Source organism: Saprolegnia diclina (assembly GCF_000281045.1).
Source record: "Saprolegnia diclina VS20 unplaced genomic scaffold supercont1.145, whole genome shotgun sequence".
Classification (NCBI taxonomy): domain Eukaryota; phylum Oomycota; class Saprolegniomycetes; order Saprolegniales; family Saprolegniaceae; genus Saprolegnia; species Saprolegnia diclina.
The window spans coordinates 68,132-88,291 of record NW_008246212.1 but is presented as its reverse complement, the minus strand read 5'-3'; the positions used below and the strand labels follow the sequence as shown (position 1 = coordinate 88,291).

The 20,160-nt window shown below is 59.2% G+C and overlaps 5 protein-coding genes across 5 annotated transcripts; 2 read left to right on the top strand and 3 right to left on the bottom strand.

Annotated features, from left to right (window-relative positions):
* Positions 1 to 1,640: 1,640 nt before the first annotated feature.
* Positions 1,641 to 3,386, top strand: SDRG_16685 (hypothetical protein; the record flags this gene model as incomplete). Its single annotated transcript, XM_008622903.1, has 9 exons — positions 1,641 to 1,860; positions 1,921 to 2,054; positions 2,106 to 2,230; positions 2,289 to 2,331; positions 2,382 to 2,552; positions 2,598 to 2,702; positions 2,754 to 2,805; positions 2,856 to 3,100; positions 3,145 to 3,386. Coding segments are annotated over 9 exons (1,290 nt in total), but the record flags the coding sequence as incomplete, so codon positions are not given.
* Positions 3,335 to 4,503, bottom strand: SDRG_16684 (V-type H+-transporting ATPase 16kDa proteolipid subunit). Its single transcript, XM_008622902.1, has 2 exons — positions 4,369 to 4,503; positions 3,335 to 4,321 (listed from the first exon to the last, which is right to left on the bottom strand). Exons 1-2 carry the CDS (start codon positions 4,451 to 4,453, stop codon positions 3,900 to 3,902), a joined length of 507 nt encoding a protein of 168 aa, XP_008621124.1. The 5' UTR covers positions 4,454 to 4,503; the 3' UTR covers positions 3,335 to 3,899.
* A 38-nt stretch (positions 4,504 to 4,541) lies between these two features.
* SDRG_16683 (hypothetical protein) lies at positions 4,542 to 14,272 on the bottom strand. The gene is made up of 3 exons (XM_008622901.1): positions 13,442 to 14,272; positions 13,295 to 13,385; positions 4,542 to 13,248 (listed from the first exon to the last, which is right to left on the bottom strand). The coding sequence occupies exons 1-3, from the start codon at positions 14,239 to 14,241 to the stop codon at positions 5,026 to 5,028; spliced, it is 9,114 nt and encodes a 3,037-aa protein (XP_008621123.1). The 5' UTR covers positions 14,242 to 14,272; the 3' UTR covers positions 4,542 to 5,025.
* Positions 14,273 to 14,774: 502 nt separating this feature from the next.
* On the top strand, positions 14,775 to 18,635 carry SDRG_16682 (splicing factor 3B subunit 1). Its single transcript, XM_008622900.1, has one exon. It carries the CDS (start codon positions 14,873 to 14,875, stop codon positions 18,575 to 18,577), a length of 3,705 nt encoding a protein of 1,234 aa, XP_008621122.1. The 5' UTR covers positions 14,775 to 14,872; the 3' UTR covers positions 18,578 to 18,635.
* SDRG_16681 (hypothetical protein) lies at positions 18,580 to 19,932 on the bottom strand (the record flags this gene model as incomplete). The annotated part of the gene is made up of 2 exons (XM_008622899.1): positions 18,580 to 19,623; positions 19,662 to 19,932. The coding sequence occupies 2 exons, from the start codon at positions 19,930 to 19,932 to the stop codon at positions 18,704 to 18,706; spliced, it is 1,191 nt and encodes a 396-aa protein (XP_008621121.1). The 3' UTR covers positions 18,580 to 18,703.
* Positions 19,933 to 20,160: the final 228 nt, after the last annotated feature.

Genomic DNA, 20,160 nt, shown 5'->3' with positions numbered 1-20,160 from the left:
ACCTCCACATTCATCGCTTGCTGTACCAGCCTCGTCGTCACATACATCCTCTTCTTTTTTACCACAAGTCGCGTCCGCCCTCTCATTGACTGACAACCCTATCTTTGTGTATCTATCTTATATATATTGTATGAGCAGTTTTTGGCACGAAACGCAGTCTGAGTGCAGAATGGGCACCTTACTGTAGCCGTGCCTGTGCGTTAGCGTGGTAGGGTGCACCACGAGCGGAGCGGGTGCATGTGGCACATATGCGTCTGTACAATGACGACCAGGCGTAGTTGGGTCCTGCCATTGTCGGTTCGCGCGGCTGAGCCATAAAAGTGGCAGATACGAGGCGCAAGCTTTGAAGCGTGGATGGATACCAACGTGAAACCGAGTGATAAATGTTTTTAGGATGAAACGTACTTTTAAGCTTAGAATATCTCGAAAATGTGCGACGTTTTGCGGACTGGTATTGCGCACATCGCGCGTGGGAATGGGGACGCCTGTTTCAGGAGCGCTGCGCAAGCGTGAGATGCAGAAGCGCCAAGCAGCGGTCGCCCTGGACATAGCGACTGCGATCGAGGAGGCCATAGAGCTGCGTCGGAATACAGTATTGCGACGCCAGGTCGATCGATATGCGGCGGTTGCTCCTCCCGGCGAAGCGCGTGCGTGCAGAGGCCCGCACGATAGAATCGCTGGGCCTGCCAATCCGAGTAGCGATATCTTTAAACTACCTCTTTGACTTTGTACGTCTTGTAACGTTGAGCTAGCCGCGATGCCGTCGTGGCCTCTATGCGAGAAGCATCCGGCTGTGCAGTATTGGACCCGTGTGCTGAAATGATGCGAAAGTTGAGGCGATTACGAAAGAGCTCATCCCAGTGACGGCTCTGAACATACACTCCACGACGAAACAAGGTCGGGACGACGCACCACCTTCATAGCGCACAAGAAAATGAATTTGACGTCGGCGCTACAGCACTACAATGATTCATGTTTTGAATGACCTCACCAGTTGCTCCGCTGCGCAGCGGAGGTTTCACCGCAGTGTGAGTCCCAGCCGAAGGCCGGCAGCGGTGCACAGCGCACCGCAGCGAATCGGATGTAGCGTTCTGAGCACGCGTCCATCACCTATTTGCCATGTGAATGCGTGGTTGCGTTTGCGCAGTGCGCGTCGAACGCGCATAGTACAATAGCATAGTACCGGTACTGTACAAGAACTACCACACAGACATACCACAAGGTTGCACGCTGCCCCGATACCAAACCGAAATCAAAAGGCTCAACTGCACCCTGGTCAAACCTTCTATTCGGATCAAACTCTACGCATGCTACGCAGGAAGATCGCTAGATTGCCTACCAACCCTACGCACCACCTAAAAACCACCAAGACCAATCACACTTGGCCCCAAGAAAAACACGAGGTTTGGGGCAGATCATGTTGGACTTCAATGCACATGATTCCAGACATGGTTGATTTGATGGCTCCACACAGTTCAAGCAACGACACAAGTACGACGCCAAACCACCTCTAGATTGCACGCTACCCAGGCAGCACCTCAACCAAAACCTGCCCCAAGAAAACACGAGATGAAACCTAGTTTTATATTATTTTGGGATCGATTGTTGTGAAACTGATGAAGCAATATTCTGAGATTTGGTGCTTGTTGGCCCGTGGTCTTATCATGGATGGGCGCGATAGTTGTGACGACGCTCTACATGACGTTGACGACGATGCAATCTCAGCTCAGCTTCGGCACTATCTGCGGTTTGAACGCTGTGACTGGGAGAAGGACGACCGTGAAGTTGCGAAGCTTGTGGACGAGCTTTCACAGTGTCTGTTGGATCCATTCACTGCCTTGCCTCCACCACCAACTGCGCGTACGCGTCGTCATTTCTTGTTCGGGTTCTTGCTGGTGCTCATACTCTTCTTGCTACTAGCAGCGGCGACTGAGGCAGAATTGCTTGCTGAGCGCGAGCGACGAGCTGAAGCAGTGGAGTCCAAATGGTCATCGACGCTAGCGCGCTTTGAGGCGACGCAGTCCAAGGTTCAAGACAAAATCACAAAGCACAGGGTACATGGCGAAGAGAATGCATCCTTCCTTCAACATGACGTGTATATCCAGGAATTTCTAGCCCAAGAGGCCGAAAAAGATTTGCGCTTCAAGCCCGCAATTGATCGCAAGAGCCGTCGAATTGCGCACGAGTTTCCAACCTTTCTAGAGCGTCAAGCCTCTGCAGTCGCGTGGCGGTACTCCAATTTGCATGACCAATCAAGTACGTATCACGTCGTTTGTTTGACTATGTAGCGACAAGCACATGACGGATGAGCGCGAGCAAAAGTTTCTTGAGGTAGCATCCATTGGTAGGAGAATAGCATCTCAAGTCACGCTGCTATTTAGGAAGACCAAGCGGTGACGACAAGACCCAACTTGTGTCTCTGTGGCCAGCCCACTAAACACTCTCCTCTTTGCCAGCAGTTTCTTTCGCTGTGTATACGTGCAAATGCGCACCTTCCAATTCAGCGCAAGACGCATGCGATGAAGCGCAGTGTCGACGACATGCTGGCCTACGTAATGTGACACGGTGACCACCGCTCTTCCTAACTGTCGCCGCAGGCGCGCGCCAAGCATGAGCGTCAGGTTGAGCGTTCCCTCGCAGCTCACGAGAAGGAAGCTGCGAACGCACCGTTCACACCGACGCTCAATCCGCGCTCGATTAAGGTTCCGATGGGCATTTGCGCTGAAGCGCCCATCGACCGCAACTTATGTTAGATTTACGAAGCGATGGTGCAAGCAGGCAAAAAAACAGTCCGACCGCGAAGCCGTGCGTTCCATACACTATTCTCCAATGCAGATTTCCCATATCCTGATTAGACGACGAGGGACCAAGGGCCAATGGCAGCTTTCGACCCGAAATCAACCCGAAATCGCGAGCGCTCGTCGCAGCGCTGACCGAGACGCAAACGGTCTTTGAGCGCCTCGAAGCCCACGCGGACGCGCGCCAATTGAAGCTCGCGGAGGCCAACGTGGCGCGCATAGACGCGCACATTCGGCATGTGAAAGCGATCGGGAAGGATGACTTGCAGCTCCAGCGCATCCTTCAGCACCTTTCCCCCAAGGTAGCATCATCTCATATAGAGAGGTAGCTCAACTTCGTGAGTAGGGAAAGGGTTCAGCTCCGCCAGTAACAAGAGTGGTCGTAGGAAGCTCGGACGGGTTCATTATGGACAACTTTACGTCAGACACGGCGCAGCCGCAGCTGCTCGGGCAAACCAAGACCGAAACTGGCCTCTTTAAAGGCGCTAGCTACGACACACCTGGAACGCTCAAGAAGAGTCGCATTGGCACTCGAACCTAGATGTCAAGTGGTACTACTTAAAATCGATAACGTAAGTACCAAGGCCATTAACTTACTAGATAGTTAGACAGATAGATAGATGGATACCGTTCGTCGCTGCCCTGCATGCTTTCGTAGAGCGTGGCTTGCACGGTCGCATTGCCGCCGCGAACGAGGATGAGGCCAAATTCAATCGCCTTGAGCATCGTCGTAAGTTTATGGTCTTGGTAGTAGTGAAGAAGTATCCGTACGGAGTTTGTGCGGACGAAGTTTATGCGCCCCGAAACACGCTGAAACACAAAGCGAAGACAAGGCCCTTGGTGCAGCCCAAAACTGAGGGTGTAGACCACTTGTCTTCGATCTGCCTCGATGGTCGCGCGCAAACGCTGTGGGCCATGGTCCATGCCGTTGGGGTTCGCGACTGTTGAGAGCCTCGGGGTATTTCAAGACGACACGGAGAATAGGGAAAATGTAAGGCGACGAAGACACCAATTCGTTAAGAGCACACGCTAGTGGTTATAGACAGCAGAGAGCGCCAAGTGTTATTCGTCGAATTCGTCTTGAGCATGGAGGGTGAAGGTTTAGCAGCCGGTCGACTTCTTCGTGGCCAAGATAAGCGCGACGATGAGACCGTACAGACCCAAGGCTTCGGCGAAAATCAAGATGAGAATCATACCGACGAAGAGCTTCTCCTGCTGGCCGACGGCGCGGACACCAGCGTCACCGACGACACCAATGGCCATACCGGCGGCGAGGCCCGAGAGACCGCAGCACAAGCCGGCAGCCAAGTGGGCAAAGCCCGTGTACGAGCCGTACACCGTTTCCTTGCCGTTCGGGACGTCAATCGAGCCCTGGATAATGACGGCGACGATAAGGCCGTAGATACCGAGGACACCGGCCATGACAACGGGGATAATGTTGCGCATGACGAGCTCCGGGCGCATGACGCCCATCGACGAGATACCGACGCCCGACTTGGCCGTACCGTAGGCGGCGCCCAAGTCTATACACATGTGCGTTAGCCCTCGCGTTCGCATCGTATCGACGTACTGGCAAAGACCAAGGCGGAGGTGACGCCCATGAAGCCGAAGAAGGGCGCGGACGTCGGGCAGAGTTCAGAGGCAAGGGCAAGCATCGTTCGTTCGGCTTAAAACTGCGGCAAATTCGAAAGTGACTGCGGCCGACCGCGTCGCGTGAGAATAAAAAACGCACCGCCCATCCACATCGTATACAAAAATCCAGTACATGTCCAGGGGTTTCGGTATTTTTTTAGCAACACGAGACCTGTCATACTCAATATATCCGCCCCGCTTCAACCCCTTCGCACCAGCGGCAAGCATGTATTTATAGAGGTTTCTGCCCTACCCCTCTCCCCGCTATTTTGGGCCGCAAAACCACCTTGCGTTTGTATTCGCGGAAGTTTGGGTGCAGAAGATGGATCGCGGCCCGCCCCTGCGACATGGAGGAAGCGCATGCATGATGCGGTGAGGAGCATGGACCATGAGCGTACTAGGAGGAGACGGCCATGGAGGCGACCGACGCGTGCACAGTCGATGGAGGAGGATGCGCATTGGATGGCAACAGCGACAGGGCCATAGATAGAAACGGCGCATGGAGCAGGCAACCAACATGAATGCATCAAAGTATACCGGTATGTACGCGACGCTTGTTCTCTATGGGTATGTACGACACGATAATGAAGCCGAGCTACTTGGACGACTTGAGGAAGGCCATGGCGGCGATACCCACGCCGAGGAGCGCGACGCCGACGCCGGCAAAGAGTATCGATTTGTCGCTGGACGACGTCTTCTTCTTGGGCACGATCGCGCCGTTGTGAACGCCGATGGGGAGACCGCGCTCGCCGCCTTCGTACTCTTCGGGCACCGTCGAGATGCGGCGCGCGGGGTCGTCGAGAACGTCGACAACGAGCAAAAGGGACTTCCACTTGCTCTCTTGCGCCATGTGCACAGCGTCCATGAGACTTGCGTCCGAGGAAACGACCGCAAGGTCGCCTTCGTCGTCTTCGTACTTGAGGCGGATGTTGGTGCTTGGGAGGAGTGTCATCTTGGAGCGCACCTCGCCCTTGAGCATCTCGAGGCTGTCCGGTCGACTCCGAATGCGGTGCACATGCCCCATGTGATCCTTGACCTTGAAGAGGAACGTGCCAGCCATGTTGGTCGAGATGCTCGTCTGGTCGGCCGAGATGACCGAGACCGAGTCCCCGAGCTCCGAGTACGCCGTCATTGCCATCGTCACGGCGGGCATCGTCGGCGCCATCGCTTCCGTGCGCTCGAAGTCTTCGATGGTCCCGACTGAGCACGTGTCGTCAAAGTCGTCGTGAACGCCCATCTCTTCCTGCATCGCCATTGCGCTTTGCCAGAACGTTCGCCACTCGCTCGCCGCGTTCTGGGGCGAGTTGTCGCCCGACGACGCGAACTGCGAGTAGCTCAGGCAGAGCACGTCGGCCATGCCCACAACGCGCTTGGACGTTGGGTCCACAATCGGCACGAAGAGCTCCCGCGTCTCCTTCATGACGTGGAGACCTTCCAGAATGCTCGACGTCGGAGGCATCGTGAGCGGGTGCGGCGTCATGACGTCCGCGACCCGCGTCGTCTCGGCCGAGAGCGATCGCGCAATGAGCTTCCGCAGCAAGTCCTTGGGCGTCACCATGCCAATCACGTCGATACCGTCCATAACGACAGCGGCAGTGCGTGACGAGCCCATCATCTTGGCGGCTTCGCGCACTGGCGTGTCAACACCGACAAGTGGCGGCGGCATGTTCTTCTCGACAGCCATCGCAACCGTCGGGCGTCGCATCGCTTCGATCCACTTGGCTGCTGTGTCTTGGTGACCAAGGCCACGCTGGAGCTCCGACGCGAAAGCATCGGCCGACGCCTGTGCGCGCTCCATGACCGAGATGGCGTCGTGGAGGCACTTGGAGATGTCGAGCATACCGCTGACCTCGCCGTTGGCGTCGACGACCGGGAGGTGCTTAAAGTGGCCTTGCAACATCAGGTTGAGCGCGTCGGTCGCCGGGTCTGTCATTCGGACGCAGGTAGGCGACGCCGTCATGACGGTCGAGACGAGACACGTTTCAGGATCAATGTCGCGCGCCAAGACACGCCGCGTCACATCCGTGTCCGTGAGAATGCCCACAAGCTGCCCGGTGGCGTTGACGACGTTGCACGCTTCGACGCGGGCGCGGCGAAGAATCAGCGCAGCATCCGCGACCGTGATCGTATCAGGGAGAATCGTTGCCTTGGACGGGCGCAGCGCCGCGACGGTTGGCACGGGGCCGTTGTTGGCAGCCTTGATACCGCTATCCGCATTCTCGTCGTGGTCGGGAGCCGAGAGCGAGAGATCCCAGAACGTCTGCCACTCACCCGAGCCCTTCGAGAAGCTGCCGTAGCTCAAACTCAAAACGTCGACGAGACCAGCAATCTTGCCCGTCGCCGCATGCACGACTGGCAGGTTCAAAAAGTTGTTTTCGTGCATGAGATGGAGCGCATCAAGGACCGACAGCGACGGGTCGATGGCCTCGGGGTTCTTGGTCATGACGTCGCCGACGGGGGTTGAGAGCACATCGAGGCCGCCACCGACGACACGAAGGAGCACGTCCTTGGGCGTAAGAATGCCCACAAGCTTTTGCTGGCTGTTCACGACGAGCGCGGCCTTGCGACTGGACGCCATCTGTCGCGCCGCGTGCAAAATTGAGTCGGTCGCAGACAAGAGCGGCGGCATCGCTTGCGCGTCGGCGTCGAGAATCGATTGCAGCGATGGCGACATGAGGCCGCGTGCATTGTCGTCGAGGCGCCGGATCGCGTCGTAGAGGCACTTTTGGATCTTGAGCATGCCGCTCACACGCAAATCGGCGTCAACGACCGGCAAGTGGCGGAACTTGCCTTCAAGCATCATAAACATTGCGTCCATCGCGCTGTCGGCTTCTTGGACGAATGTCGGGTTGGCCGTCATGGCGTCCGCGACCGTGATGAAGCCCGGGTCGTTGCCGAGAGCCACAACGCGCCGCGTGACGTCCGTGTCAGTCAAAATGCCGAGAAGACCACCTTCGCGCGAAACGACAAGAGCAGCGTCCGCCTTGTCGGCCTTCATTGTCATGGCCGCATCACGAACACTCACGTCGGCGAGGACCGTGAGCGCCGGCGACGGGCGGAGCTTGGAGACAGGACGCACATCGCCGGACGACGTCTTCTTGCCACCGCCACCTTGGTGCATCGAGCTCTTCTTCGAGTGCAAGCTGTGGCTGCTCATGACGGACGATGTCCCGTCGTCGTCCACCTCAAGCGACGACTCCCAGAACGCCTTCCAGTCAGCCGGACTGCCCTTCGCAAAGCTGCCGTACGACAGCGAGAGGATGTCGATCAAGCCAAGCACCTCGGCCTCAGTCGACGAGCGCAGCACCGCGAGATGCAAGCTCTTGGTTTCGTGCATTGCATGCATCGCGTCGACGACCGACGTCGCACCGTACACGACTTGCGGCGCCGAGATCATGACGTCGCAGACGGCGGTCGTGTGCACGGGTCGGCCCTTGGCGAGCACGTTTGTCAAGAGCTCAGCGGGCGTGAGCATGCCAAGGAGGTGCCCGCGCTCATTGACGACCAGAGCCGCGCGCTTGGTATCAGCCATGAGCTTGGAGGCCGCAAAGATAGACGTGTAGGGCAGCACTCGAGGCGCTGCAACCGTGTCGTGCTCAATGATCGATAGCACGTCGGGCGAAAAGAGGCGGTGGGCCATGGGTCCGAGGCGCTTGACGAGCTTTGTGTTGGCCGCGAGTTCCTTGGCTTGCGACTTGGTCGTCGCTTCGAGCTTCCGTATAGCGTCGTAAAGACACTTGGCAATGTGGAGGATACCAACGACGAGGCCCTGGCTGTCAACCACAGGGATGTGCCGGAACTTGCCTGCAAGCATCGTCGAGAGCGCGTCGATGGCCGGGTCGTCTTCGGTTACAAACTGAGGCTGTGGCGTCATCGCGGCCGAGATACACGTCGAGTCGGGCGACTTGTTGAGCGAGATGACGCGTCGGGTGAGATCCGTGCTTGTGACAATGCCAACGAGCGCCCCTGCGCCCGAGACGACGAGCGCAGCATCGGCGCCCTGGCGCTCCATGGCCTTGGCGCACTCTCGCACAGACGTCGTGTCGAGGATCGTCATGGCCTTCGACGGACGCAAACTCGCGACCGTGCGCTGCGCCTGCACCAAGTTGGCACCGTGGCCGGGCGCTGTGAGAAGCGGAGTCGGTGCCGCAGCTTCGAGCTGAAACGTCGTGTTCCAAAACTCCTCGAGCTTGTCGCGGCTATCGCCGTACACGATGCTGAAGCAGCCGTAGCTCATCGTGAGCACATCGACAAGGCCAACAAGCGCCCCCGTGGGGCTCACGACGGGCAGGTTGAGCACTTGGGTCTCGTGCATGATCTGCATCGCCTCGAGCGCATGCGTATCGGGGAGACCGACCTCTGGGTCCACAAGCATGACGTCACCGAGAATCGTTTTCGTCGGGTCGTTCCCAAGCGCAAGGACGCGCAGCACGAGCTCTTTTGGTGAGAAGACACCGACAAGCCGTCCATTCTCGACAACAATCGCAGCCTTGCGAGACGATGCCATGAGCGTGACAGCCTCGGCGACGGTGGTCGTCCGAGACACAATAGGCGCCGGCGCACCAGTGTCTGTCTGCAGCAGCGACGACAAGGTCAGCGACGACGAGAACATCTTGTCCATGAGCGATCCGACCATGCCTTTCATCTGGCCCTTGAACTGCTGCTCGAGCGACTGCTGCAGCGCCTCGGTCGCACTCATGGCTTGCTCCATGCGCTTGATTGCGTCAAAGAGACACTTGCCAATGCTAAGTATGCCGACGACACTCGACTGGTCAACGACGGGGAGGTGTCGGAAGTGACCTTCGTGCATGAGGACCATCGCATCGAGCGCCGAGTCGTCGGGTCCCACGTACTTGATGTTAGCCGTCATTGCCGACGAGACGGGCGTCGACCGCGCGTTCAGATTCTGCGCCACGACGCGGCGGCAAATGTCATTGTCCGTGATGATACCAACGAGACCGCCGTCGTGAGCAACCACGAGGACTGCATCAGTCTGCTTTGCGCGCATGAGCTGGCACACGTCAGCGACGGACGCCGTCTCAACGATCGTGTGCGCAGGCGCGGGACGCAAGCTCGAAACGGGCGTCGGCTTGGACGTGAGCGACCGGTCCGTGCGGCGCGAGAGCTTGGACGACCGTGAGAATGCCGACGCGCCACTGGCGTTACTCGCGAGTTCGTCCAGGTCGCTCCCGTGGTGGAAAGACGCTTGCACAAACTGCGTCAGCATGTGACCATCGTCGCCGGCTGAGAAGGCGTGCACGGCGAGGCTCAATACGTCCGTGAGGCCCGCGACGACACCGTTCTCGTCGACAATTGGCAAGTTGAGGAAGCGCCCGTCGTGCATAATGTGGAATGCGTCCATGATCGTCGTCCCGCTCACGGCAGCGTCCGGGTCAGCAGTCATGACCTTCGAGACACGCGTCGTCGTAAGCGAGAGGCCTGGCGCGATCACCCGCGTCATGACATCCTTGGGCGTCAGAATACCAATGAGGCGCTTGTCCTCGTCGACGACCAGCGCGGCCTTGCGAGACGAAGCCATGGCCGCAACCACGTCCGCGAGCATGTCGTCTTCCAGTACGAGAGGCGGAAGCGTGTCGCGCGCAATGACGTCGTACAGCGTCGGCGACGACATCTTCTCAAGCATCGGCGCTAGGAGCGCCATTGCCGAGCCACTCGCGTTGAGGTCCTTCTGAAGCGCCAGCGCTTTTGTGTGTGCATGCTCGAGGCGTCGAATCGCGTCATGAAGGCACTTCGACACATTGAGTAGACCAACAACGGCGCCCGAGTTGGCGTCGATCACGGGGAGATGACGGAACCGGCCCTGGAGCATCATGTTGAGTGCCTGTGTCGCCTTATCCGTCGACGTCACGCAGCTCGGGTGGGGCGTCATGACTGTCGCGACAGCCGTCTTGGACGCATCGAGACCGGGGCCGACCACGCGCCGGGTGACGTCCGTGTCAGACAGAATGCCTTCCAATCCACCGGCGTTATTGACGACCAGCACGGCGGCTGTGCGGTTGGACTTCATGACACCCGCCGCTTCCTTGACCGACATTGTTTCCGGTACGGTCACAGCCTTGGCTGGCCGAAGGCGCTCGACTGTACGCGAAATGTCTTCTACAGCCTCTTGGATCGCGGCGGGTTTTGTCGTCGACGCCTTGGAGACCTTGGATGCACGCGAAACGACCGAGATCGCTTGCGAAGACGCGTTCGAGTCGTTCGAGTTGCTGCGCGGACGGCGCGGCGGACGATCGTTCTTGGGCACAATAGCCTGCGACCCGAGCGCCACGAGCGCTTGCGAGCCCACGGGCACAAGTGCCGTGGCACTGGGAGCCGCTGTCAGGGCTGGCATCGTGGGCTGCTGCTTGGGCGCGACGCTGACCGACGGCGCCGTTACGGACACGGTAGGCGCTGCCACCGACGGCGCGCTGATTACTGGAGCAGAGACGGTCGCTGCCGAGATAGACGGTGCGCTCACCGTTGGCGCCAAGATTGACGGCGCAGCACGCGGCATGACGACCGACGCAGACTTGGCAGACGCTTTGGCAGCCGTCGCTTTCACAACAGTCGTCGGCTTGGTCGCGACAGCAGCGACGGGTGCCGCGGCCGGTGGTGGCGGCGGCAAGAGCGCCTGGGCCTTGGCGCGGCGCTTAGTCACCGCGTCCAAATCCGCCTGGATGGAGGCGCACTTGTCAAACTGCTTCTTGGCCATCGACGTTTGGAGCGCGACCGTGAGGTTCGCAATTTCGATGTCCATCTCGGCCGGCGTCTGCTTGGTCTTGCGCACCGCGACGAGCTTATCCAGGCGGTCGTGGATCGCGCCACACGCATCAAACTGACGGTTGGCCATCGCAGCCTGGAGCTCCGCGTTGAGCGAATCGATGCGAGCGTCAAGCTCCGCGGGCTCGAGGTCCGAGAGGTCTTCGGGCATTGCCTTCCGAAAGGCCTCGAGCGCGTCCAACTTGGTCTGCAGTGCCGAGCACTCGGCGTATTTTTTCTGGCGTGCGAGCGCATCCATTTCATCATGGAGTGCGGCAATCTCAGCGTCGACCTCCTTGGGCGTGCGCACGAGCCGGCGCGCTTCGAGCGTTGCGTCCAAGTCCTTTTGCAAACTCGTGCACTTGTCAAATTGCTTCTTCTTGGCCGCGACTGCAATTTCCGCCTCGATTTCCTTGATGCGAGCGTCGAGCTCCTTGGCGCCCATGCCCGCGAACGGATGCAGAAGGTCGCGCTGGCGAATCACAAACCCGCGCGCGATCGCTTGGATCTTGACGGCCGCTGCGACGCGCTCACGGTGGACGACGACGAGGCGCTTGTACTTGGAGCGCGCGGCAAAACCTCGGGCCATCTTCATGACGGTGTAGGCCGCGGACCGCAGGAGCCCGAGCTCCTTTTGCGCCCGCCACGAGCGCACGGCGCTTTGGATCTTGATCGCGCACTGAGTGCGCTTCCAGATGTGGTACCCGCGCTGAAGCGTGCGAGCGGCCGAGATCTCGCGCAGCATCTTGAGGCGCTTGAGCTTTTCCGCGACGGACCGCTTGAGAAAGATCTTGGTGCTACCCATTTGCCACTGGTCCTTGCCTTCGTTGAGCATCTCGGAAATGCTCGCGACGAGCTCGTGGATGTCCTCGGCGGCCGGGTCGAGTGCAAGAAAGTCGTAAAAGAACGTATCGTGCTCCTCGCGCAAGCCGAAGCCCTTTTGGCGGATCTGGATCGCCTCCATCATGCCAGAGTACTTGAGCTGGCGCACGCACTGCGCACCGTCCATCGCCATCGGCCGCTTCTCCTCGTTGGGCTTGATACAGCGAATGTAGCGCGGCGTTGCGGCCGAGATCTTTGCCATCAGCTCTTGAAGCTGGTACCGGAACTGTGCACCGACACTCACTTCGCGCAGCGTACGCGTCTTCTTGTCGCTTGGGAGCTCGGACGGGCGGCGAGAGACAGCGGCAGGCTTGGCAGACACGCGGCGCGATACCGCCTCCGTGCTCTGGAGGCTGTTGTCGACGATCGTCTTGAGCCAGTCGCTGCCCGACTGCTTGATGAGCTCCTTCATATCGTCGTTCAGATCTTCATTGTTTTTGTCGTTGAAGCCAGACGCATCGTAAATGACGTCCCCAGCGTAGTGCTTGATGCCAAAGCTGTACGCGGCGTCGACCTTGGGCTGGATATACGACTCGTGGGCTGCGTTACCGCCAAACGTCGCGTGGAGGTAGCTCACAAACTTGCGGTTGGCCTCCTCGCCCTTCGTACGCCACACGTCGTCGAGCGCGATGAAGACGCCAGGCTTGCCATTCGGCTTGCCCTCGAGGAGCTCGAGCGTCGTTTGGTTGTCCTGGAACTTGATGTGCGTCCAGTCAATGCCCTCCTTCGTGTACTCGACTTGCTCGACTTCGAGCATGTGCTGGTTAAAGTGCCGCTGGAGCTTCTCGTTGGTAAAGTTGATGCAGAGCTGCTCGAACGTGTTCCAGTCAAACTTCTCAAAGCCGTAGATATCCAGCACGCCAATGAAGCCCCACTTGCGCGACGGCTCGGAGATCGTCCGGTTGAGCTCCATCACGAGCCAGAGGAAGAGCGACGAGTAAATAGTCTTGGCGAGCGCGTCGCGTTTGTCGCGGGCCTGGTTCGCGTCCTGTGTCTGGATGATGACCTTGCCGCCGACAAAGAGCTGTCGGTTGCAAAGCGCGTTGCGGAGCGCGTCCTTGGATACTTGAAGGAGGTCCGCGATCCACGACATGGTCTCGAGCGTGGTGGCGTTGAGCGGTACGCACGTCTCTTGCTCGACCTTGAAGTCGACGTTGCCGAGGTGCAAGATCGCCGCCTAGATGACGTGTTCATGAGATAGGTACGTAAGAATATGTACGTACCAGCATTGCAAACACATTGTCCTGGAGCTCTTGCGAGATGCCAATGTTGCCGAGGCAGCGACGCGTGATCTCAAACTCGTGCTCATCGTCTCTAACACATCAAAATACATGAGTACCCAGCGTATGGGGATCGGAGGAATGGCATACTTGGACGGGATGACATAACACTCGCTCTTTCGGAGGTAGTCGTAGTCCTCCGGGCGCGTGAGGTGTAATTGCGACTTCGTCGCGGCGTCGGCACCCGCAAGCAGCTGGTAGAAGATGTGGTAATTGCGCTCGCCAATGTTCTGAGTCACGATGCGCGTCTTCTCGAGAAGGAAGTTCATGATCTCGGCGCCGCCAATCTTGCCGTGGCGGTCGAACTGGATCTCGATAAACTTGCCGAAGCGCGACGAGTTGTCGTTGCGGAGCGTCTTGGCGTTACCAAACGACTCGAGGAGCGGGTTCGAATCAAGGACCTTTTGCTCGAGCGAGCCTTCAGTCGCGGCGCCCGAGGATTGGCCACTTGCGACTCGCGCCAGGTAGCGCATGATGACCTTGGTCGTCTCGGTCTTCCCGGCACCGCTTTCACCGCTGATGATGATGCTCTGGTCACTGGGCTTGGTGACGTCTGAGAGGACGAGCTCTTCGTACGCGGCCTTGACAGTCGCAAAAACGTGCGGCTTGCTGCCGCCGCTCGTCTTGTGGTACAGATCCATCGTCGCGTCAGAGTAGATGTCGTCGATGACCCGGTACGGATTGATGCTAATGAGGATCGGGCCCACGAACGTGTAGATGAGGTCATGCTCGTAGCGGCTGTGGAGGCTACGCAGTAGGTTCTCCTCCGAGAGGTCCGAGAGCGTGAGCAGGTCGTCGATCTGCCACGAGAGGTCCGCGCTGGACTCCTTCGCGGCCTTGGCCTTCTTCAGGCGCTCGGCCCGCTTGGCCGTCTTCGCCTTGCTGGCCATGCTGCCTCCTCAACGAGCCCCACGGACGACGAAAAATAACCAACCACAGAGCGTCCGCCAAAGAAGGCAGCCGCTTTCTTTTTTACGGTTTCGCAATTTCACATACATTCACCAAGCTACATGCGCGACAACTTATTTTAATGTACGAATTAGACGCGGACAAGCAGAGGCGTTGCATCCAACTGGTCATGGCGTCCACTTGCCACGAATTAATACATAAAGGGGTTGCACGCGACGCTCGGTCTGTCGATAGCAGGTGCGCAGCTGCATGATTGAGGAACCGCTTCACCTCGATTTGAGGCTGCCGTCCATTCCAACGAAGAGTAGGAATTATGTTCTCAATTCTTCGCTGACGAGCGCCGCAGTCACTCTGCGCCGCAGTGATGCCTGTCCACTGCTGTGTGTTCCGGTATACAAGACAACTGGGCATTCTTAACGCATGAGGCTACGTAATTTTCTGTGGAAAGAGCGTAATCTGCGCGGTAAGAATAGCCGTCGCGCACTGCCATTGGCCAAAAGTGGTCCAGTTCCAGAGACCACACAGATCCCGAGCCGAATAAAATGACGTGGTTTCATTGGATGTTTGTATGGAGAGCGACGGGGAGCATTAAATAGCCCAGTAGCAGGAAGCATGGCGGACGAGAAGGACCGCATCGCGCTCACGTCGGCGGGCACGCACTTTGACGCGGACCTCTACGGAGGCATGGGCACGGACAAGTTCGCGGGCTACTCGCGGACGCTGGATGACGAGGAAGATGAGAAGGCGGACCCGCGGGCGCAGGCCAAGCGCGGCCACGGCCCCGCGGACGGCCTCATCGACGAGGACTACAATCCGTTCGAGGACAAGGAGCGTCGCGAAGCCAATGGCTCGGGCATGGTCAACACCAAGATCGTGGACCGCGAGAACGCGTATACGAAGCGGCGCTTCGATCGCATGCTGTCGCCGGAACGCGCGGATGCGTTTGGAGGCGGCAAGGACGGCGCCGCCAAGAGCTATCGTGAAATCATGCACAGCCAGCAGCTGGACGCCGAGCGCGAAGAGGTAATGCGCAAGATCCGTAAGAAGCGTCAGGAGGAAGAAGAGATTGCGGTCGAAGAGGCGGCGAAGAAGAAGCGCCGGCGATGGGACGACGCGGGCTCGTCTTCGAACGCGGAAGGTGCGACTACGGATGAGTCGGCGTCCGAGTGGGACCGCTCTGACAACGAAGGCCTTGACAAGAGCGCTGCCGCGGCCACGCCTGTGGCCTCGCGCTGGGACGCAACCCCGGCGGCGACACCGAAGAAGAACCGATGGGACGAAACCCCCGCTCCGGCCGGTACGACCAGCGCTGCGCCAGCAGCATCGTCCTCGTCAACCAAGTGGGACGAAACTCCGCAGCAGGCGCGGACGAGCGACTACGGCGGCGTGACCCCGACGCCCGGCCGGAAGCGGTCGCGCTGGGACGAGACGCCCATGCCTGAGCAACCGGGTGGACAAACACCCGGTATCATGATGACGCCCGGCGGCACGCACTTTTTGTCGTCGCAAATCACGCCCGAGGTTGCTCAGCGTCTGCGCTGGGAGCGCGAGATCGATGAGCGCAACCGGCCGCTGACCGACGAGGAGCTGGACGCAATGTTCCCAACGTCCGGGTACAAGATCTTGGACCCGCCAGCCAACTACATGCCGATCCGAACACCTTCGCGCAAGCTCATGGCGACGCCGACGCCAATGGGCCAGACGCCGGGGTTCTCGATTGCAGCGTCCACTCCCGGTGGTGTCTCGGACTATGGCCTCGCGGTGCCGCAAACGCCATCGGGTGGCGACATGCCGTTCATCAAGCCCGAGGACTACCAGTACTTTGGGAAGCTCATGGAAGAGGTCGACGACGAGGCGCTCGACGCCGAGACAGTCAAGGAGCGCAAGATCATGCGGCTTCTCCTCAAAATCAAGAACGGGACACCACCCCAGCGCAAGACGGCGCTGCGCCAGCTTACAGACAAGGCGCGCGAGCTCGGCGCGGGGCCGCTCTTCAACCAGATTTTGCCGCTGCTCATGGCGCCGACGCTGGAGGACCAGGAGCGCCACTTGCTGGTCAAGGTCATTGACCGCATTCTGTACAAGCTCGACGACCTTGTCCGGCCGTTCGTGCACAAGATCCTCGTCGTCATCGAGCCGCTGCTCATTGACGAAGACTACTACGCGCGTGTTGAGGGCCGCGAAATCATCTCGAACCTCTCCAAGGCCGCGGGTCTCGCGACGATGATCTCGACGATGCGTCCCGACATTGACAACGCCGACGAGTACGTGCGCAACACGACGGCGCGGGCGTTTGCGGTCGTGGCGTCGGCTCTCGGGATTCCAGCGCTGCTGCCCTTCCTCAAGGCCGTGTGCAATTCGCGCAAGTCTTGGGAGGCGCGCCATACGGGTATCAAGATTGTGCAGCAGATTGCGATTCTTATGGGCTGCGCGGTGCTCCCGCATTTGAAGCACCTCGTCGAGTGCGTTGGCCACGGTCTCGTCGACGACCAGCAAAAGGTGCGCACGATCACGGCGCTCTCGCTGGCTGCACTTGCCGAGGCCGCTCACCCGTACGGTATTGAGTCGTTCGACTCGGTCATTCGGCCCCTCTGGAAGGGCATCCGCCAGCACCGGGGCAAGGGCCTCGCAGCCTTCCTCAAGGCGATCGGGTACATCATTCCGCTCATGGACGCCAACTGCGCCAACTACTACACGCGCGAGAGCATGGTGATCCTCATCCGTGAGTTCCAGTCGCCGGATGAAGAGATGAAGAAGATTGTGCTCAAGGTCGTCCAGCAGTGCGTCGCCACCGAGGGCGTCGCGCCGTCGTACGTCAAGAGCCACGTGCTGCCCGACTTTTTCCGGCACTTTTGGGTCCGCCGCATGGCGCTCGACAAGCGCAACTACAAGCAGCTCGTCGAAACGACCGTCGCGCTCGCCAACGCGGTGGGCGCCTCCGAAATTGTCGGACGTGTCGTCGACGACCTCAAGGACGAGAGCGAGCCATACCGGCGAATGGTCATGGAGGCAATCGACAACATTGTGCAGAACCTTGGCGTGACCGACATCGACACGGACCTTGAGGAGAAGCTCATCGACGGCCTCCTCTTTGCTTTTCAAGAGCAGACGGCGGACGACACGTCCACGATGCTCAACGGCTTTGGCGTCGTCGTCAACGCGCTCGGGTTGCGCGCCAAGAACTACCTACCGCAGATCTGCGGTACGATCAAGTGGCGCCTCAACAACAAGCCTGCGAAGGTGCGCATGCAAGCCGCAGATCTCATCAACCGCATTGCGGTCGTCATGAAGACGTGCGACCAGGAGCAGCTCATGGGTCACATGGGCGTCGTCTTGTACGAGTACCTCGGTGAAGAGTACCCAGAGGTCCTCGGGTCGATCCTGGGTGCGCTCAAGGCCATCGTCAACGTCATTGGTATGGCCAAGATGACGCCGCCGATCAAGGACCTCTTGCCGCGACTGACGCCGATCCTCAAGAACCGCCATGAAAAAGTGCAGGAAAACTGCATCGACCTCGTCGGGCGTATCGCAGATCGCGGCGCGGAGCTCGTCTCGGCGCGCGAGTGGATGCGCATCTGCTTTGAGCTCCTCGAGATGCTCAAGGCCCACAAGAAGGGCATTCGCCGCGCGGCTGTCAACACATTTGGGTACATTGCCAAGGCGATTGGCCCCCAAGACGTGCTCCACACGCTTCTCAACAATCTCAAGGTGCAAGAGCGTCAGAACCGCGTTTGCACAACGGTCGCGATTGCGATCGTGGCCGAGACGTGCTCGCCGTTCACCGTCATCCCTGCGCTCATGAACGAGTACCGCGTGCCAGAGCTCAACGTCCAGAATGGTGTCCTCAAGGCCTTCTCGTTCATGTTCGAGTACATTGGCGAAATGGGCAAGGACTACATCTACGCGGTCACTCCGTTGCTGCAAGACGCGCTCATGGACCGCGACCTTGTGCATCGGCAGACGGCGGCGACGACGGTCAAGCACCTCGCACTCGGTGTCGCGGGCCTTGGCTGCGAAGACGCGGTGATCCACTTGCTCAACTTTGTGTGGCCTAACATCTTTGAGACGTCGCCACACGTCATTGGCGCCGTCTTTGACGCGATCGAGGGCTGCCGCGTCGCGCTTGGTGCGCATGTCATTCTGCAGTTTTGCCTCCAGGGGCTCTTCCACCCCGCGCGACGCGTGCGCGAGGTCTACTGGAAGATCTACAACTCGCTCTACATGTACGCGCAGGACGCGCTCACGCCTGCGTACCCGCTCATCCCGAACGACGGTGACTACACGTTTGAGCGGTCGTACCTCGGGCTCACGCTCTAGTTGTCGACGACACCTCTTATATAAAACCAAAAAAGCATTCATGATGTACCCTCACAAAATGCTTGCTGATCTGTTGCTAGTAGCAACTGCATGGTTTGCGCAATTCCGATGATTGCTGAATCGGTTTCAAAGTCTGGTGCAGGCCGACGCCTCGTCGCGGCGCTTCGTCCACGTTTCAAGTGCCACAGCGTAGAATGCGGTCGTCTTGGCAATGCTGCAGCATGCAGCCTTCCCGGCGCGAAAGGGCGTCGCCTCTGAGCTCGCGTCCGAGGTCGCGTTGATGCTGGGGCCAAAGTACGTGGCTGCGAAGTAGATGCCCGTGTTGCTGAAGCCGTGCTCCGTTGTCTCCCGCTTGGGGTCGCGGAGAAAGGCCTCCACGCGTGGGTACGCTGGCAAGTGCGCATTCGGTTGGCACCACAACTCCACCGGTGGCTGGTCGTCGACGTCCGGCAGCAAGCTCGGACGGTGACGAACGAGATCCGCGTACATGGGCGTCTCGGCGAGGTGCCACGCCGCCTCCAAAACAAGTGGTACAAAGGACTCGTCGGCGCTTTGGCAATGTGAGTGCACAAATACGGGTGCAGCCCGGGGCTTCGAGAGCAAAATCGCGGCGATGGCCGCCAAGTGCGCACGGTTCAATGGTCGTAGCGCCGGCGTCTTGCAAGTTGTGGAAGGTTTGGGCTCTGCGGTTGTCATGACGCGTGTGTCCCGTGCCGCCATGTCGGTTTTGCTCAACGCCGCCATCTCCACAAGGTGCAAAAACCGACCGAACGGCAAATGCCCAGCGGCATCGAGATCGTGCAGCGCGATCAATGAATCCAGTGGCAGACGCACCAACGACGTATTGATCTTCAACAGGAGAGTCTTGGCGGCAGTGGGTGCGGCGGCGGCAAGTTGAACCACGTTGGCAGCGTTGAGGTCCGGCACGACCGAGTTGCACACCCATCTTGCAAGGCGGCCGTCCATGCACATGAGTTGATAAGGGCAGCGATCGGAGATAACAGTGCCGGTACGGACTTGCACGACCATCTCGTGGGCGCCTTCGCCTACCGACACAGAATGGCGACTGCGGGATCAAGAGCACCGAGCGTCGCCGCTGCTTCCAGCGCTGCTGCGAGCTGAGAGACGGTCGGTGCCTCGGTGAACGCCGACATACGCCCCAGCAACGCGTCGGCAGCGCCTTCGTCGCCAGTGTCAAGCAGCGACTGCAGACGAGTCAACGCACGGCCGTAGCCAAGGGCTTCCAGACTGCGAGCCCGTAGCCAGAAAACCAGCAGCGTGCTGTGGTACAAGAAGTCAACTGTTGGGCCAACGTTGCCAGTGCACGTTTTGAGAATGCGCTTCGACGGCGCCATGCTCCAAAGATGTCGTCCGTGTCATTGACACTTTCTGCCGCGAGTTCGATGCGGATCGATGACAAATGTACACGCTGGTTGCGCTCGTCAACCCAGCGCAGCGTCTCGACGCGCGTTTAGTGCATGCTTCCCTCGTTCATCTCGACGTCGCTCAACTCGATATACGGGTCCGACTCGGATTCGCTCTCTTCGAAAACCTCGTAGGCCCCGACACGCGCTTTGCATCAA

Bases quoted from the DNA above. Each gene is read 5' to 3' on its own strand.
- SDRG_16684 (XM_008622902.1), bottom strand. From the start codon at position 4,453: ATGCTTGCCCTTGCCTCTGAACTCTGCCCGACGTCCGCGCCCTTCTTC. The intron at 4,322-4,368 runs GTACGTCGATAC...ACATGTGTATAG, and splicing joins CTCCGCCTTGGTCTTTGCCA to ACTTGGGCGCCGCCTACGGT.
- SDRG_16683 (XM_008622901.1), bottom strand. From the start codon at position 14,241: ATGGCCAGCAAGGCGAAGACGGCCAAGCGGGCCGAGCGCCTGAAGAAG. The intron at 13,386-13,441 runs GTATGCCATTCC...TTGATGTGTTAG, and splicing joins TGTTATGTCATCCCGTCCAA to AGACGATGAGCACGAGTTTG. The intron at 13,249-13,294 runs GTACGTACATAT...CACGTCATCTAG, and splicing joins ACAATGTGTTTGCAATGCTG to GCGGCGATCTTGCACCTCGG.
- SDRG_16682 (XM_008622900.1), top strand. From the start codon at position 14,873: ATGGCGGACGAGAAGGACCGCATCGCGCTCACGTCGGCGGGCACGCAC.